The following is a 17,873-nucleotide window of genomic DNA, read 5'->3' as shown; positions in this document are numbered from 1 at the left end:
CATGATGCGGGGGTGCTGGCGAGCTGGCCCCTGGCTACGGCCAATGACTCGGTCACATCGATGCCGGCAATCGACAGCCGAGCAGTCGAAGCACTCTCAACACCATCCGCCCCACCTAGCCTCTCTCTCGCCTCTCAATTGACATGTTTGCTAGGTTGAACCAGCTCGCTCGACACCTGTCCCGCCCGTTGCCCAACTTCGCCCATCGTTCCGCCGCCGCTTCGCCCTCCGCAAGACTCTCTCCTTCTGGAATCCTGAGCGGGATACAAACGTCATCGGTCATGGCCACCAACGCACAAGGCAAGAGCATGATCCACACGGCCGCCTGTTTGATTATAGGCGACGAGGTGCTGGGCGGCAAGGTGAGCTTCCCGATTACCGACACAATTCCAGTCTGTTGACCGAGCAGCGGTAATGCCAGACTGTCGACACCAACTCGGCCTACTTTGCCAAGTTTTGCTTCAACCTGGGCATCGCGCTCAAGCGCATCGAGGTCATTGCCGACGACGAGGACGAAATCGTCGAGGCGACGCGGCGCATGTCCAAAAACTACGACTTTGTCGTCACCAGCGGCGGCATCGGACCCACGCACGACGACATTACGTACCAATCCATTGCCAAGGCATTCGAGCTGCCGCTGGTGCTGCACGACGAGGCGTTTGGGCGTATGAAGAAGCTGTCGAAGCCGCACCCCTCGCAGCCAGACTTTAGCTGGGACAAGCCGTCGGCGGCGCTGACTGCAAAGAAGCGCATGGTGGAGCTGCCATATGATGCAAACAAGCCGGACTCTGAGCAGGTCGTTTTTGTAGACGACAAGCTGTGGGTGCCGATTGCCGTCATCAATGGCAACGTGCACATTCTGCCAGGAGTCCCAAGGCTGTTTGAGCGGCTGTTGGAGGGGCTGAAGCCTAGGCTGCTGCCGCGGTTGACGGACCCCGAGGGCAAAGGCGTGTACCGACTGACGTTTTCGACGCCAATGGCGGAGAGCGCGATTGCGGGATACTTGGGTGAGCTGGCGGGCAAGGTGTCGGCCAAGGGGGTCAAGGTGGGCAGCTATCCCCGGTGGGGCAAGTCTCACAACACGGTGACGCTCGTGGGACGCGACCTGGAGTACATGGAGAGCCTAGCCGGGGAAGTGGAGCAGGCGGTTCAGGGCCGACGGGTGACGGTCGAGGGCGAGGACAGCGAAGCCGAGTAACGTATACAGTAGTAGTAGTGGCACCGGGCGTTGCGAATTGGAAGCGATGGGCAGGCCAGAAGCCGAGGGAGTCCCCTGCGTTTGGGTGGTACCCGGGGGTGCATGCATTTGGGAGATGGTGAAGGTTGCGGGCTGCAGCGAGAGGAGCGCCATGGATGAAGTTATTGAAAGTGTCTAGCCATGTCTTTGTAGACTGGAGCAGGTGGATGGCTTGGCGTTGTTGTCTCTGCGGTGTTAAGGCGGCGGCTTGACGATGCCAGGACCAAGCTGCGGTACGGACGATGCGGCGGTCTGTGGGTTGTCATCAGATGTTTTTTGAGCTCCATCCATTGATGGTCCCGTCGACGAGGCATGGTGCATGAAGCTGCAGTTGTTGTCGTTCACTGTGGTAGAGACGGCACTAGACCCGACGCAGAAAGCACAAAACAATCAGACGACTGGTGACAGTCGACGAGAGGCGGCGCCTGTCTGTCGGTCGCGTCTTATCGAACGCTGTGGCCATCAATTAACTGAAAGATCATGGACAAAGCAAAGATCGCTTTCCCACCGCCCAACCTGTCGACCCCCGAATCCGAGGACCAGAGGCGAGCAGAAACTGGAACCAAAGCCAGAGAGAGGAGGTCCAACCTCCCGCCGCCTGAATCCCGTCACCCGCCTGCTGTTCTCCCTCTCCTCCACCATCCATCTCCCTCCCACCTCTACCATAAGGTGCCCACCACGCTGCACTCTACCGCTGCAAAAACAATTCTCGCCCACCCTCCAAAAAAAACCATCCCACCTCACCGCGCCCAACTCATCCCCGTGCCGCTCGACGCTTCCGCTCTTTTCGCACCGCACTTGTCGCGCCTCCACCATCCATCCCCTCTCCCCCCTCGAAGCGCAACCACCCTTTTAGCGACCCTGGTCCACGCCCGACGACGACAACACCACCGCCGCCGCGCACCCCCATCGACCTCGTCATCCCTTGTCACCCTCTCCATTGTCCACAATGGCTTCCAAGGTACCGCCGCCAACCCCGTGCTACACCGCTCCACTTCCAATGGCTGACCCCTCGGCCCGCTGCAGTTCCTCCGAGAATACAAGCTCGTCGTGGTAGGAGGCGGAGGTGTTGGTAAATCCTGCTTGACCATACAGCTCATCCAGAGCCACTTCGTAGACGAGTACGACCCTACCATTGAAGGTTCGTCCGCCGCCACTGCCGCCGCCGCCATCACACCAACCCCAAACTGACATGCACCTGTCGCAGACTCGTACCGCAAGCAATGCGTCATCGACGAAGAGGTTGCCCTTCTCGACGTGCTCGACACGGCCGGCCAGGAGGAATACTCGGCCATGCGCGAGCAGTACATGCGGACCGGCGAGGGCTTCCTGCTCGTCTACTCGATAACCTCGCGGCAGTCGTTTGAAGAAATCATCACCTTCCAGCAGCAGATTCTGCGTGTCAAGGACAAGGACTACTTTCCCATCATCGTCGTCGGCAACAAGTGCGATTTGGAGGCCGAGAGGCAGGTGTCAACAGAGGGTGCGTCCTCCACTCTGATTCCCCGAGGAATGCTAACCCCAAACAGAGGGCGAAAACTTGGCCAAGCAATTCGGCTGCAAGTTCCTCGAGACGTCGGCCAAATCGCGCGTCAACGTCGACAACGCCTTCTACGACCTCGTCAGGGAGATTAGGCGATACAACAGAGAGATGTCGTCCTACGGCTCAGGCGCCCCGGCGGCAGGCGGCAACGGCCCGTCCGGCAAGATGGAAATGGACGGCGAAGGCGAGAGCAAAGGATGCTGCGCTTCTTGCATTGTGATGTGAGAGACATTGATGGAGAGCGAAATGAAGAGCAGACACGCGGCAAAAGCAGCAGCAACGACGACATACCACCCCACGATCCTCAGTGCCGCGCGCCACGTTTTCTCTTGTTGGTTTTCTTCTCTGGTTGGGATCGGGGACAGACGAGGGATGGAGGCAGGAAAAATATCATGTGCATTGGCTCCGTCTCTACCTTGGTCAAGCTTTGGGGGAACCTGCACGCCCGGGCGACACCACTCACCACCGCCACACTTTGTTGATTTTCTTCCTCCATGTTTGTCACCCGGCGCAACATGTGGGCGGAAACACGGTTGAGAGACTGTGCTATCCCCCTTGTTTGATTTGGACTTGTTTTGGGCTTTCTTTTTCTCTTCACCCTTTTGATATTGGAAACGGTCAGGCGGCTGGAAAGAGAAATGTGCGCGCAAAGCAGGTGGGGCACTGCAGAAAGCGTCGAGTCGATTGGGGACGTAGTTTTGGTGGGTGTGCGCGTGTGTCTGTGTCACCACTACCACTGGTATTTGTTTGTTTTTCCTTTTGTTGTTGACAAGTCTTGCAAGAGGCATCTTGGCTCTCTCTCTATCTCTCTCTCCCTCCCATTATCCCAAACCACAACCGCTATTACCACCTCCACCTCCTCTTTACTAGCACCAAACTCCCATCGCTCGATACTTATTTGATTTAATGCCGAAAGACTTTTTTCTCCGTTTTCTTTCCTCATTCATGTCTAGGCCGAGTTGTTGTGTGGACCTTGTTGGACGACGTCCTGGGCGAGGCGGTAAGGCTGCATCGTCTCGACCAATCGCGCGCCTCGTCACGGGTGCTGTACCAGGAAGGCGCCCAAGAGACATCAACCAATCCAGTCTCGCTCGGTCACTACATCAGATGGATCGTCGCCAATCATCGGGAGAAATACTAGCGAAGCCATCGCTACTCGAGGGTCGCATTTTCCGAATGCGCTGACCTGCCAATGGACCGCTCGTTGTGCGGGGTCATGCACATTTGGGTAATACGATGAGCCTGAACGAGAATGCGATGGTGCCGACGTGACGTCGGGTTGGGTCGACGTTGATGTTCAAAAAGGTGGGCCATGATACTTTGCGCGATGTAGGTAAGCCTCTATTATCCTTTTCTGCTTTCTCTACAGAGTCTTCATAATGCTTCGCTTCTTACTCCTCTTCCTCCTCTTCTTCCTCTCAACCTCAACCACTACCCATGCTTTCTCCGACCCCCTCGTCACTCTCTCCTACGGCCGCTTCCAAGGCAAATATAACGTCACGTACAACATCACCCACTTCCGCAAGATCCCCTTTGGCGCCTCGACCGCCGGCACCAACCGCTTCCGCGCGCCGCAGCCACCGTTGCCCCTCCCGCAAGACGCCATCTACGACACCGACCAGGACTTTTCCAACTGCCCGCAGCCGCCCGCCAACGGCTCCGAAGACTGCCTGTACCTAGGCCTCTACTCGCGGCCCTGGGACGGCACGACCAAACGCCCCGTTGTTCTCGTCTTCTACGGCGGCGGCTTCATCCAAGGCGGCGCGAGCTTCACGCTGCCGCCCCCCGCCTATCCGATCCTGAACGAGAGCACGAGCAACGATTTTGTCGTTGTGTACTCCAATTACCGCGTCAACTCGTTTGGCTTTTTGCCCGGCAAGGCCGTCAAGGAGGCCAAGGACGCGGATCTGAATGTCGGATTGTTGGATCAGCTGGCGGCGTTGAGGTGGGTTAAGAGGTGGATTGGGCTGTTTGGTGGCGATAGCGCGAGGGTCACGGTCTGGGGGAGTAGTGCCGGTGGGGGGAGCGTCGTTGCGCAGGTGTTGGCGCAGGCGGGGAGGGAGGAGGACCTGCGTGAGATGGATGGAAGACAGGAGACGGGAATAGGGGGCGAAGCAGCATCAGCATCAAAAGGCCGACGAGAAAAATCCCACCAAGAAACCAACCCAACCCTGCTCTTCCACCACGCCCTAGCCAGCTCGCCCTTCTGGCCCAAAACTTACGCCTACAACGACGCCGAGGCCGAACTCCTCTACTCGCAGCTCGTGGACCTGTCCGGTTGCGCCTCTTCAGCCAACACGCTCGCCTGCCTCAAAGCCGCCGACCTGCAGCTCCTCCGCAACGCCAGCAAGACCATTAGTGATCTGAACAAGAACACGACTAGCTCCTTCAACTGGGCGCCGGTGATTGACGGCGAGGTGTTGAGGGGCCCGTTGAGCGGTTTGGTGCCGGGGGCGTTGGCGTTGGCTGGTGCTCCGATTGCTGGTGGTGGTGGTGATGGTTGTGGAGGTAAAGGGGGTAGTGGGGCAGGCCTGGCGGCGTGGGCCATGTACAACACGCACGAGGGCGAGAGCTTCGTCCCTGCGTACCTGTCTAACGACACGCAGAACGCGCAGCCAAATGATCCGGTGTTAAGAGAGTGGTTGAGGGGGTATTTGCCGCGGTTTGATGAGGCGCAGTTGGCGGAGGTGGAGGAGCTGTATCCGCTTAGTCTCGTTGATGGCGGAACCGAAGCAGAAACCGCGGGACAAGAGCTGGATGACTTGGACACGCTCAATTCGACGCGTGCGAGGGCTGGTAGGGTGTATAGGGATAGCGTCTTGACGTGTCCGGGGTTTTGGATGGCGCAGGCGGCGGTTGCGAAGGATGGGGAAGAGGGGGATAGGGAAGACAAGGCGTTGGTGGGCGAGTACGCCATCCCGCCGGCCAAGCACAGCAACGATGTGGTTTATGTAGGTCGGAGATTTCTCTTTCTTCGTCCCCTCGGTCTCGACTTGCTTCTCCCATCTCCATCTCCACGGTCTCGACTCGATGTATCCGTCCAGAAGGCGTTGGGCGCGGTGATGATGCAAAAGCAGAGAAAAGGACGGACTGACCACCACCCCATCCCAACCTCCATCTCATCCATCCACCCACTCACCATCTCCCAGTGGAACCGCATCAACGCCGTCCAACTCGCCGCCCCCTTCACGTACCACGGCTTCGCCGGCGCCTTTGGCCGCTTCTTCATGACGGGCGACCCCAACCTCGATCCGTCGTCTCCTTTTCCCGCTGCACAGGATAGGAAGCCGTACACCTCGGTGGATGGGAAGCCGTATGTACCGGTTCCGCCGCTGCGCGATGGAAAGGAGTGGGTTATTAAAAGCGACGCGTTTGAGACGAGGAGCGTGCAGAGGTTGAGGGAGAGGTGTGATTTTTGGAGAGCGAATGCGGGGAGCGTGCCGGTTTGATGGGGAGGGGAGGGGGTGGAGGATTTATTTGGAGGGAAGCGAGGTGTGACGAGCTTCATCGTCTGGTTGCCATTGAGCGGTAGAGTAGACTCGGCAAATGGGAAGGTGGAAAGTGGAGAACCAGCTTTGACTTGATCATGAGAGATGAATGAAGAGGAGTAGGGAGAAAAGAAGAAAGGAGCGAGAGCAAGAGTAAGCCTGAGACGAAAAAACGCATCGAGGCGCATCTGGACAGATGAGTGCAACAAAAACCGAGACAGCTTGAAAACAATCCGGCCATCGGTCCTGAATTTAGAGAGTTGTGCCAATTCAAAACAGAGCGCGAGCAACAACTCGTGGTTGACCTGAAGCGACGAGTCGTAAGCGGGGCATGTTTAGGGAGGCACATCTCTTGAAATAGGAGAGCGCCCGGTGCAAGTTTTAAAGGGTGTGGTGCCAAAGTCACGCAGTGCAAACCGAGTATTTGACTTACGGATAAAGATGCTCATGCCTGTCTACAAGGAGCATTCAAGTGCCGCATCACTTTGATACTGGGACATTAAAGGTCATAGAAGAATGGAAATTGCCTCAGAGGCAACATCCCTCTCTTTCACAGGTGCGATGTTCACACCTTTCCGTCAAATGTCGCCTCGGATATAATTCCAGGCCTTGTCTCCTGCCATCATCACATCACATGCCCAAGGAATGTGGAGAGTCGGGCAAGTTCTGATGGTAACTACGCAAGCACTTGGAAGGGAGGCATGCAAGTAAGTGTTTGTGCTTTAGTCATGCAGTCCTCTAGTCAGTAATCAGTTTCAAAATATTTCGCGGTTTTGCGTTTTGGTGACCTCGCATCACCATTTTCAAAGACTGCTTTGTTGTCTTGACTTCCGGCGCAAGGGTGCAAGACTAAGGATGAGAAATTGAGGGTAAAAGAACACCTACAAAATGAGTCAGGCAGAAGGGAATGTCAGCGTGAAGGCTATTTTACGCGCAAAAACAGTGAGAAAGAAAAATAATCTCAGGAAAAAAGTAACGAGCTCCCCAGACTCAAATCTTGACGTATGAGATGCATTACCAACGCCAGCCGGCGAGAACACTCTGTCAAAAGACTAGACATGGTATTCATGCAGTGAAGTTGCAGTGTTTGAATGGCCGACTGAAAGCGCGGCTACAGGTAAGACTAGAAAGACCAGTTTCAGAAGCAGGTCTTGGAAAACATGGGAACAAGCAGAAATGAGGAAGCTCGAAGAAACGACACTGATCTAGGTCTCGAAGAAAAAGGAAGCTTCCTCTGCTCTCAGGTACAGAAGTGTATGGTCATAGCCTGCATGGAACCTGTATGGTCCATGTCTTGAGTTTTCTTCCTCAACGTTCTGTTGCACCACAACATCTCCCTTGTCAAACGAGGGCAAAGTATCTGGCAGCTACCGAGGTCGAAATTTGCTTTCTAAGTCCGGCCCAGGCACAGGACGTCGTTGGTAGTTCCTTCCAGTTTCGTACCGCTCGCTAATTAGCCCCAATCGGGAATAGCGCGGACGCGTCGCGTACCCCGAGCAAACCCTCCAACGTTAGTCTTCCCATGACAACCTCAATTCTCCTGTGTACCACCGCTCTGCTCAGGCTCTGCGACATCGCACGTGGAGAGCAGAATTGAGTCTACTTCGCAGTCGAAACCTCATTCTACCCTCCTCTGTCTCTTTTCGTTGCTTCAGAGCCTACTGACCGTCGCTAGCCACCCGCTGTTGTTGCGGGCGGCTCGACGGCCATTTCTGTTACTCCAAACTTCAACATACTCTCATTCAGCGCCGGTACCGCACCAATTCGTTTTCCTCTGCTCCTCAGGAAGTTCCTTTCGCTACTTCATCTCCAAAGATCTCGCAACCTTCTTGGACGCTCAGGCAGGACGGGACCCTGGCCACCTCACCATAGAACGCTCCTTCACTCCAATTCAACATGGTTGGGTTGTTCAACTCCGACAGATCCATCCTCGAGGGCCTTGTCAACCACGTTGTCCTTCCAGAGAAGCTCCCCGGCCGACAGGATGAAAACAGTCCAGAGATTGCCGCCGCTCTCACTCAGCGGCTGCTTGTGGCTAGCCGCACATTGAAAGATGTCGTCAGCTACGAGGAATTCGGGCATTGGGACAAAGTAAGAAGAGTCATCCTCACAGCAAAGGAAGTTCACAACCACAACGGTCAACTTGACAAAATCGCCCTCCTCAGAGCGTTTCGTGAGCTGGAGCCTGGTGGTCTCATCATTCTTCACGTGAGGGAGCAGAATGCGGGATTCCTCATCAGCCGACCTTCGGGGTAGGTGGTCCCTTTGACTAATCCCCAGACAAGCTTACTGATAAAAACTTACAGAGGAAGTTCCTACGTCCACTTTGAGGCTTTCGAGGCTTCACCGCGGTCTCAAGATGTACTTGCATCACTGGATGCTCTACAGTGGGATTTCCCAGGAGCAGCAGTTGCTATTCCGCACACAGAGTTTGCGGATGAGTCTTTTCAAGACTGCATTTCGCAATTCCTTCAACAAAGCTCCTCCGAGGCCCTCAAGCATTTCGCAGCACGCGCGCACAAATCCGGATCAGCGGTCAAAGAAATACGCGACACAACAGATCCGGCAATCATCACCCATATGCTAATGACTTTGTTGGAGTCATACGGCGCCCGTGACAATCCTCCTGTGCTGCGGAAGCGTGTTCGGGACGATGTCTGTTGGTCGGACGGCGCGGAGACGCCCTGGCGGCGATGCCCCGAGTGGCTCGTGTTGCGTGTTGGCCTCGCTCGATATCTTTGCAATGCACACGGTGGTGAGGTCGGGCGAGCACGCTACAAGCTCCTCATGTGCTTGGTCCTGGCCAATCTCCTCCAGGACTCTGTTGGTCATGTGAACGTCCAGCTACTTCACAATATGAAAGCAAAGCTTGCGCGTCGAATTGCGAAAATGGAGACATTCAAGACGAAATGCTCTCCTGCGGCTGGAGCAGTCTACAAATCCGGACTTTCAGTCCTGGGGCCTATTTTCCGTGAATCGCTGCAGCACGCCAGCCGTCACATCGAATCAGAGTGGGCTGCTTTCAAGAGGAAAAGCCAGCGAGTCGTCCGGCCTCTACCACACCGCGCTGATCCTGGCAGCCTGGTCCTGTCTTTGCCTCGAAGCGGCGAAAAGCTGACCAGTATCCTCCTCGATCCTCTCCCCGCCAATCATCGATTCTCTTCTGCGACTCGCTTCGATGGCTCTGCGGCCAACCAAGCTTCTCGTGCCTTTGGCGAACTGTACTCCAAGCTCAGTGAGGTTGAGCATGAAATCGAAGATGGCAGCCTCGCTCGCTCTTTACAGCACCTTGATGACGAGGATGCCTGCGAAGCGATCTCGAGTAACATAGAGCGGTACCTGGAAAGCGTGGGGTCAGCCTACGAAGGTATGCCAGAGGAAAAAAGTCGGATGATCCTGACAGTCATGGATTTATGGATGATGATGGACGAGCGTGCTGTAAAAGCACTGCCACTCTTGTCTCGCTATCACCCGGGGTTCACTCCTAGCACCCTCGACATTCTGCACTTGCCAAGGCACGCTGAGATGTGCCGGCTCCAGCACATCCAAAGCTACCTGGAGGACCGCATTCGACAGAGCGACTCCCATGACCGGACGATTTTCGATGACCCGACCAGCGGCTGCTTTTCCGAACGTTACTACGACGAGTACGACCATTCTGGAGAACTCAGAACGCTCTATGACCAGATCGAAAAGCTTGCCCAGATTTTCCGGACGCAAAAAGAGGAGGAACTGGCAAACCTCAACGAAGAATTTGCGAGAATCGAGTCCGAGATAGCCCAAAGCTCTTGCCTTTACCTCCAAGATCGCGTAGGGACTTACCATGACACGCACAATTGCAACAAGTGCCTTCTAACTCGGAGGAAAAGCCGGATGAAGATCTCCATCTTCGAGCATCCGCTGCCGACGGCCCCGACCCAACGCAAGGCTGTCTTGTTTGAGCTGCGCTGTCCACCAGCCTTTGAATCTTACCGCAGCACAACATGGAGGATTATGTGCTCTTTGGGCTACCCGAAAGTTACCGGGTTGGAGCCATGTATTCTGCTCCAGGACTATCTTCCGCTTCGGCCCTTTTTGGGTCATTCGCTGGGACCTCTCTCGTTGGCCTCAACCAAAAAGTCCTGGCTTGATACCCACTACCGTCTGGTATCTCTTCCGGCAGATGTGAGCGACGTATGTGTCCCCAGTGGGCTGAGACTTGGTTATCACGACTCTTCCAACAACGCATGGCCTGGCCGCCAGAAACACCACCCTTCGTTTGCACACCACTGTCCGTGGACAATACCGTCAAGCTCTGCTTTGGCGTGTCTCAACTTTACGCCTGCGTTTGCAGTCGACTCCGGTGGCCCTTCATCGCACGAGATCATTGCCAGCCAGACCAAGTGCCCGGCGGGTCTAAGTGTACATGAGTTCACGGCATACCAGGGTCTCTTCTCCGGCAAGAATCGCCGGTGGCCTTCGATTTTGCTCGAGTTAGGCTCCTCCAATCTCAACTTCAGTAAGGAGGAAACTACCACGATTATGACTCGGTTGGCCGTCCAAGCGGGGCCAGCGCGAGGCGCAGATCCGCTTCGTCTTGTCCACTGCGTCTTCCGTGACGAGGCATTTTGCACACGACTGTTGGACCAAATCGATCGAAGGCTCAACATGGTTGCCGAAAACTGGCGCGAGACGAACCTGATGGATTTGCTCATTACCTTTTTGATTCGCACAGCGTCGTTGGCTCCCAGTTCTGTCGCTGCAAAAGCGCATGATCTTCTTTATGCGGCCCGAGACACGACTATCCACTGGATCAGACAGCTTCGCCATGAGATCCATGAGGCAAAAAGCTCCGAAGCGTCGCGAAGATGCTCCAGGTACGCAATTTGGGCAGCTCTTCTCTGTCGCCGGACGTTTGCCAGTCTTCTTGATCACGGTGACCAAACCGAGACAATTCAGCCAAAGGCTCTTCAGTGCTTTGTCGAGGCCTCCATCACGCTCCAAGACAATCTCGTCAGCGATCCAGCGACCTTCCCGGCTTCCCTGAAGCAGGCGGTAGTCCGCGATTTCAAAATGCGTTTCTTGTTGAGTGGGATTATCCGCCAATCCGTCGAAGAAAGTTTCAACAGTCTGACCAGCGCGATTGACACTGTTTGGCCGCTACCAACTGGTGGCCAGCCAAGATCTTATTCGAGCCCTGAATACTTGGGTTCGCGGATGTCTGGATGGGTTGCCTTCGAAGCAGGCGGGGACCCAAAGCAGAGACGACAGACTGTCCATTACCACCTTGACGAGGGTCATCTTCTCATCGACGAAAAGCCTCTTGGACGACTCCCGGCAGAGCTCCGAGGGTCAGAGATTCTCAAGGAACTTTTTGGACTGCAGAGTCTGCTTACGTACACTTCGTCGCTCGCCGGGATGACGCACATGCTCAGCTTCAAGCCCAACAACCATCAGATTCATATCGGCTCGCGGGATGGATTTGCGGTCGTTCGCGCGTACTTTGAAGGCGATGTCCTCGAGTATATCCCTAAAACTATATTCGGCGACCTTTCTACTGGGATGGATTTACCAGCATCTCTAGTGGAGAATTGCGTGCACTGGCTCAATTTGAATACTGGGCAGATAGAGGTGCGCCAAACCCCAAACATTTGGGTCCCAAAGCCTTCCAACTGGGTCGTCGATGTCCACTTCCGATACGCGTTCCGCCGCAAAAGCACTCTAGTCGATCCTCACAGCTGGGTCTTCCAACAAATTGCGCAAATTTTCCATTTGTTTGAGCATCCTGCAAGACTGACAGTCTACCAGCCTGAATCAGGGAAGCTCGCGGTGGAACTTCGCCGATTGGAACTGAATTTCTTCGTGAACAACAAGGGGCTGCTCCTTTGCAAAGAGCTCAAGGCGGAGATCGATCCAGATCAAGATGCCGGGACGTGGTACGGCCTCAACTCGAAAATCGTCGTCAGGGACGTGTCAAACCACCACCGGAGAAGTGTACTGGTTCCTATGGGCCAGTTGGCTTGGTCGCGCGATGGCTGTCATGTTGCAATCAGCGTCCAAAACGTCGGCGACTACGGAATTTTTACCATCAATCACGTGCTTGGTCGTCTTGACTGTCAATCAGAACGCCGACTTCTCTATCTAAAGGCCCAGCTGCACGCCTTTACCTCGTTCGTATTACCGGATTCACTTTCCCGGAGGACTGGAACGGAGGAAGCCCTGCATTGCCTTAGATCAAGTCTGTGCCAGCCCTGGACGCCGCTAGATTCTACGGTCACAAGATACCTCAACTCTCTTGCACTCCTCACTCCCAGGAGAGTGTACTATCCAAAAGGGCTGAAGAACATGCAGCAGGTCTTTTGGGATCCGGAACTGACCGCAAACATTCAGAACGAGCAGTTTTGGTCTGTAATATCTACAATCTGGGAGAAGTCCTCGTCCCTCTCCACGTTCTATCTGAAGGGGATCAAGGTCCAGCCTCCCAAGACCGACAACGTCTTTCACCTATCGAGCCGCAGCCAAATAAGACGACGCGTCTTCTGGCGGGCGAGCGAGAGTGAGCCAAAGCAGCCAAGGGTAGATACGCGTTATCAGGCACGAGATCGAGCCAAGAGGCCGCAAGCATGCGCTAGAGTGTTTGAGGCTGTTTCCCTCATTCGCGTTTGGGACCCGAGGTTCATTCAGCGACCGGATCTCATCAATTTGCTTGACGGTTTGCGGACTATCCAGGGACACGGAAACCAGTTTACCAAGACCGTTTTGAGCGAGCTGCTTGATATCGACTACGGTCTGGAATGGGGCTCCCTCGTGGACCTTTGCCGTCGATCCAGCCCAGAGAAAAAGCACGACCTTGGCCTCCTGTTGGGAATGCTTTCGTTCCGCAATAATGTCAATATGGGCATCATCCGGGCCCTTGTAGCCTTTGCGATGTCCAAAAATCTCAAGAAGATTCAGCCTCCATCATGGGGATCGTACTCAAGATTCAAGCACGGCGAGATTCCATCCGAAGAGTATCTCATGCAGTCGATCGATCCTTTTCGCACTCCCTCTGAATGTGGCGAAATGAGAAGGTTTAAGCTGACCCCTCAGCTGAGACGAAAACTTGACGCCGAAGAAGCAGCGCACCTGCAGCAGACAGAACGCGACGCCAGGCTGTTAGCACAATTCCTAGCGCAACAATGGCCTTGCGCTGAGCCTACTGTCGATGGCCTCATCAGCCAGCCTCTCCTCTTGGACGTTTCTCAAGCCATGGAAATGATTTCATCAGAATGGAGAAACATGTTTCAGAACTGGGAGTATTCCAAATACCTTGTGCTTGTCCAGGAGGCTCTAGATCGGATTTGCACAGGAGGTGAAATTTTGTTGCCAGAAACCTGCCGCCAAGATCCAGAAGTCCTTTCAAGCAGCCCGGGGGGTTTCGACATTGCCAACCTCGGACAGTACCTGTCGAAAAAACCATGCACGTTGATTACAGAGACCGAGGAAAAGGCGAACCTGCAAGGACGACAGGACCCGCCGCATCAGAGACGTCGCATCGACTCTCCACACTCCGACGCTGGTGACGAGCAGCAGACTGCTGAGCACATCGCCACCCCAGAGGTGCAAGAGCTCGAACAAGTCTTGGTCGGACTCACTTCTTCAACGTCGACAGTGCGGCAGGAATATGGTCAAGATCTACAACGAAGCTTAGGTGCGCTCAAAGCTCTCGGCAGAAAAGCATCTCCAGAGCCCAAAGCAATGTTCTCAACTGATAGGGTCAACTTGCTCCCCGAACTCCAGAGTTTGGTAACATTACGCTTCAATCGCATCTTCGAGGAGCTGCACGAACACGATGCCCGCGCTCAATGGCTCAGCCAAGGTGACTTGTGGCCATGCATCACTCCCGTCGGCCTTCTCGAGTTGCTCCGATCTACCTCCAGGACCAAACTGCAGCCTGGGTGGAAAGATGCAATCATAAAATATGCTTTGTCCATCACGGACGTCCAGAGACAGCTGCGAATTATTGATGCTCAGCAGAGAGGGAACCAAAGACGAGTGGAAGAGGAGAGGGCAAATTTTGGTCACCAGAACTGGAATCCCCTGGAATACCCTGACTGGCTTCTGCTCGAGATTGATGCCAATATTCTAATCCGCCCCGACCAGGTTGACGTCGCTCTGGCAACAATATCTCCAAGCTCGGGAAAGAATTCCGTCCTTCAGATGAACATGGGCCAAGGCAAAACCTCATGCGTAATGCCCATGGTTGCGGCCATCCTTGCGGACTCGAAGAGGTTGGTCAGAGTAATCGTGCCAAAGGCTTTGTTGCTCCAGACTGCAGAGACTATGCAAGCGCGACTCGGGAACCTGTTGGGCAGGGAGGTGAGACACATCCCGTTCTCCCGGAGAACGCCAACAGCAGTCGGCACCATCAGTACTTTCCAGGCAATCCACCAGGACACGATGGCGCGCTCAGGCATCATCGTCGCGCTGCCAGAACACAAAATGTCGTTTAAACTCAGCGGAGAGCAACGCCTCTCGGATGGTCGCATTGCCGAAGCCGTCAAAATGGTCGAGGCGCAGAAGTGGATGGACAACGTATGCCGGGACGTTCTCGATGAATGCGACGTTACGCTCGCCGTGAGAACGCAGCTTATCTATCCTTCGGGTCGACAAACAAGTGTTGACGGATCTCCTCATCGATGGGAGTTGGTGGAAGCTCTACTCAAGCTTGTGCAGGGCCACCTTTGGGGTCTCACGCGAAAATTTCCGCAGAGCATTGAGGTTGTCAACAGACATGGAGGCGGATTTCCGTGGATATTCTTTCTCCGCAAGGATGTCGAAGAAGCATTGATCACTCTTCTAGTAGAGGACGTCGTTCGGGGGCGTGTGGCGATGGTTCCTTTGCAGGACAGTGACGCGGAGACCTTGGAAGCTGTGAAGAGCTTCATTAGTGAGCCTCGGGCGGATGCTTCTGTTGAAGAACAGGTGAACAAATTGTTCCCCGACAAGCACTTGTGCAGAAAGAGCCTTTACCAGCTACGAGGACTCCTCGTGCATCGCCTACTACTCTTGTCGTTGAAGAAGCGGTGGAATGTGCAATATGGGTTACATCCCCAAAGAGACCCGACAGCGGTGCCTTACCACGCGAAATCGGTTCCGGCCGATTTCGCAGAATGGGGACACCCCGACATACAAATTCTCTTCACCTGCTTGAGCTTTTACTTTGCTGGCCTTGCTCCCAATCAGCTTCGGGAAAGCCTGCAGAGCATTCTCAAGAGCGACGACCCCTCAGCAGAGTACGAAATTTGGGCCGAAAGCACAGTCAGTCTCCCCGGGCCGTTGCGAGAGTGGAACATGATCAATGTCGACGATGAAGCCCAGCTACTCGAGCTCTGGCGGCACTTCCGCTACAGTGTGGTAGTCATTGAATACTACTTGAACCACTCGGTCTTTCCCAAGCACGCCAAACAATTTCAGACCAAGATCCAAGCCTCGGGATGGGATATAACCTTTTTTGACCCCGTCTCATCGCAACCCGAAGCTTTGACCACTGGGTTCAGCGGAACAAACGACAATCGCACCATGCTCCCCCTGACAATCAAGCAAGACGACCTGCCCGGGTTGCTCCACACAAACGCTGAAGTTTTGACGTACCTGTTGCAGCCGCGAAATAGAACGTACATTCCAGCAGCCGATCAATATGGGAAGCGCGTTTCGGAGGAAGGGCTTCTCAAGCTTTTGCGCAAACATGAGATCCGAATGCTTATCGACGCGGGAGCACAGATTCTCGAAATGGACAACAAGGCGCTCGTCACAGCCTGGATGGCTGTCGACACTCAGGCGAAAGCCGCACTCTATTTTAGAGACAACAAGCCGTTCATCCTGTATCGGAACAACACCCAAGTTCCGCTTTTGGCGTCCCCCTTTGTGGACGACTTGGGAGAGTGCCTTGTGTATCTAGATGAGGCACATTGCCGCGGAACCGATCTGAAAATGCCGGCGAATGCGAGAGGTGCTCTGACTCTTGGTCTCGGACAGACAAAAGACCATACAGTACAAGGTTCGTATCCCAAAGCATGCAATCTTGTATCCAGCTAACATTTCACAGCTGCCATGAGGTTGCGACAGCTCGCTACGACGCAGTCCGTGGTCTTCATCGCAACGCCAGAAGTGCATCAAAGCATTCTAGACCACAATCAGAAACCGAAAAATACCTTTATCGACTCTCGGGAAGTGGTCTCTTGGCTTCTTGAACAAACATGTGCCGGCATTGAGCAGCTCCAACCGCTGTACTACTCACAAGGCATGGATTTCTGCCGCCGCGCGCAAGCCGCAGTCGACTATCCTGACTATTTGCACGATCCAAATCAATTGGAAGCCTACCTCAAGGAGCTGCGTCGACAAGAGCAACAGACCCTTGAACGAATGTACCAACTCAGGGGTAGAGTCAAAGCCGTGAAAGTGGCCGAATCCAAGTCCACTGAGATTGCCGCTTTCAGGAGCGAGTTGCACCGCCGTCGTAAGGGATTCCAAGACACGGGAGAGGCCGTCAATGGAGCGGCTCTGCAAGAAGTGGAACAAGAGCGAGAGGTGACGCAAGAGGTGGAAGCCGTCAGAGAAGTTCAGAAGCCGCACCACTTCACCCCAATGAAGTACGGTGGCTTGCATGCAGACATCGTTACGTTTGCTCGCACCGGCAAGTTGGTGTTTGGGTCTACCAGCTGCGAGCATCTCTCTGCCGTCCTAAGCAAGACTGCAACTGGTCGGAAGCATCGCCTCTTCAATGAGCAAATTCGCTCCAAGCTCCTGGTGTCGAGGGAGTTCTTGAAATCTGTTTCCCTTGGCCATCGCGATGACCGTTTCTTGGTAAGCTCCCATTCTGATAAGAAGCTCAGTCCAGGAAACAAACTAACATTGGTACAGCACTCAGTGAGCTGGATTCTCTGGAGCGAGGCGACAGAAACGGCTCTTGTAGTCATCCCAGAGGAGGCTGAAGACCTCATACCCCGAGTAAGAAAGGAGAACTCCAGCACTCATCTGATGACATACGCAGCGCCAGTCTCCAGAAAGATGCTGCATTTCAACCGTCTCCGATACTACAGCATTCCCGCGCTCCCTGCGACCTGGAGCCCCCCGCAGTGGCTAATGATAGAATTGGGACTCCTGGCCGGACGATTCTACTTCGAGTACGAGGAGTGCGCCAGCATCGCCAAGTACTTTGGCGTTTCGATCGAGGCGGAAGAGCAGTCGAACGGTTGTGACGACACAGCTGATAAGGGAGAAGGTGACAACCAACTTGTCAAATCCGAGCCCGCCCGCGCCAACTTCCGGATTCGAGACTCTACAGCGCCGACCCTTGAGTTCCTTCAAGAGTGGCTGTCGGTCAGGCGCAAAGGACAGGACTTCAGCAACACACCCATGGGCGCTGTCTGCCAAGGCAAGCTCCTGTCCGCCGAGCACCCCTTTTTCAGCTAAGTAGGTACCGAGTAATGATGGGCCCCTTTTGTGGCCTTTGCACTTGAACGTGGGCGATCTGCCCTATTCGTCGTGAACGAGGATGGTTTCCCAGGAGTCGCCGTACCCGGTCTGCACGACTCTTTTGCAGTTCCCGATGCGCGAGGTCATATGCTTGTTCATGGCACAAGCT

The 17,873-nt window shown here is 54.8% G+C and overlaps 5 protein-coding genes across 5 annotated transcripts; 4 read left to right on the top strand and 1 right to left on the bottom strand.

Moving 5' to 3' along the window:
* Window positions 1-143: 143 nt before the first annotated feature.
* On the top strand, window positions 144-1,198 carry BKA78DRAFT_295945 (MoaB/Mog domain-containing protein; the record flags this gene model as incomplete). The annotated part of the gene is made up of 2 exons (XM_066886545.1): window positions 144-362; window positions 422-1,198. The coding sequence occupies 2 exons, from the start codon at window positions 144-146 to the stop codon at window positions 1,196-1,198; spliced, it is 996 nt and encodes a 331-aa protein (XP_066744774.1).
* Window positions 1,199-2,186: 988 nt separating this feature from the next.
* BKA78DRAFT_331695 (ras-1) lies at window positions 2,187-3,005 on the top strand (the record flags this gene model as incomplete). The annotated part of the gene is made up of 4 exons (XM_066889904.1): window positions 2,187-2,198; window positions 2,264-2,378; window positions 2,445-2,720; window positions 2,767-3,005. 4 exons carry the CDS (start codon window positions 2,187-2,189, stop codon window positions 3,003-3,005), a joined length of 642 nt encoding a protein of 213 aa, XP_066744773.1.
* Window positions 3,006-4,159: 1,154 nt separating this feature from the next.
* BKA78DRAFT_250912 (Alpha/Beta hydrolase protein) lies at window positions 4,160-6,229 on the top strand (the record flags this gene model as incomplete). The annotated part of the gene is made up of 4 exons (XM_066884615.1): window positions 4,160-4,853; window positions 4,938-5,249; window positions 5,310-5,731; window positions 5,930-6,229. 4 exons carry the CDS (start codon window positions 4,160-4,162, stop codon window positions 6,227-6,229), a joined length of 1,728 nt encoding a protein of 575 aa, XP_066744772.1.
* BKA78DRAFT_315344 (uncharacterized protein) lies at window positions 6,215-6,599 on the bottom strand. Its single transcript, XM_066888534.1, has one exon. It carries the CDS (start codon window positions 6,507-6,509, stop codon window positions 6,285-6,287), a length of 225 nt encoding a protein of 74 aa, XP_066744771.1. The 5' UTR covers window positions 6,510-6,599; the 3' UTR covers window positions 6,215-6,284.
* A 1,565-nt stretch (window positions 6,600-8,164) lies between these two features.
* On the top strand, window positions 8,165-17,701 carry BKA78DRAFT_370719 (uncharacterized protein; the record flags this gene model as incomplete). Its single annotated transcript, XM_066892688.1, has 5 exons — window positions 8,165-8,520; window positions 8,575-16,286; window positions 16,335-17,092; window positions 17,150-17,449; window positions 17,504-17,701. 5 exons carry the CDS (start codon window positions 8,165-8,167, stop codon window positions 17,699-17,701), a joined length of 9,324 nt encoding a protein of 3,107 aa, XP_066744770.1.
* Between the last annotated feature and the right edge of the window lie 172 nt (window positions 17,702-17,873).

Source organism: Phyllosticta capitalensis, assembly GCF_038381095.1.
Source record: "Phyllosticta capitalensis strain CBS 128856 chromosome Unknown BKA78scaffold_5, whole genome shotgun sequence".
Lineage (NCBI taxonomy): Eukaryota > Fungi > Ascomycota > Dothideomycetes > Botryosphaeriales > Phyllostictaceae > Phyllosticta > Phyllosticta capitalensis.
This window is presented reverse-complemented; position numbering and strand designations above follow the sequence as displayed.

Bases quoted from the DNA above. Each gene is read 5' to 3' on its own strand.
- BKA78DRAFT_315344 (XM_066888534.1), bottom strand. From the start codon at position 6,509: ATGGCCGGATTGTTTTCAAGCTGTCTCGGTTTTTGTTGCACTCATCTG.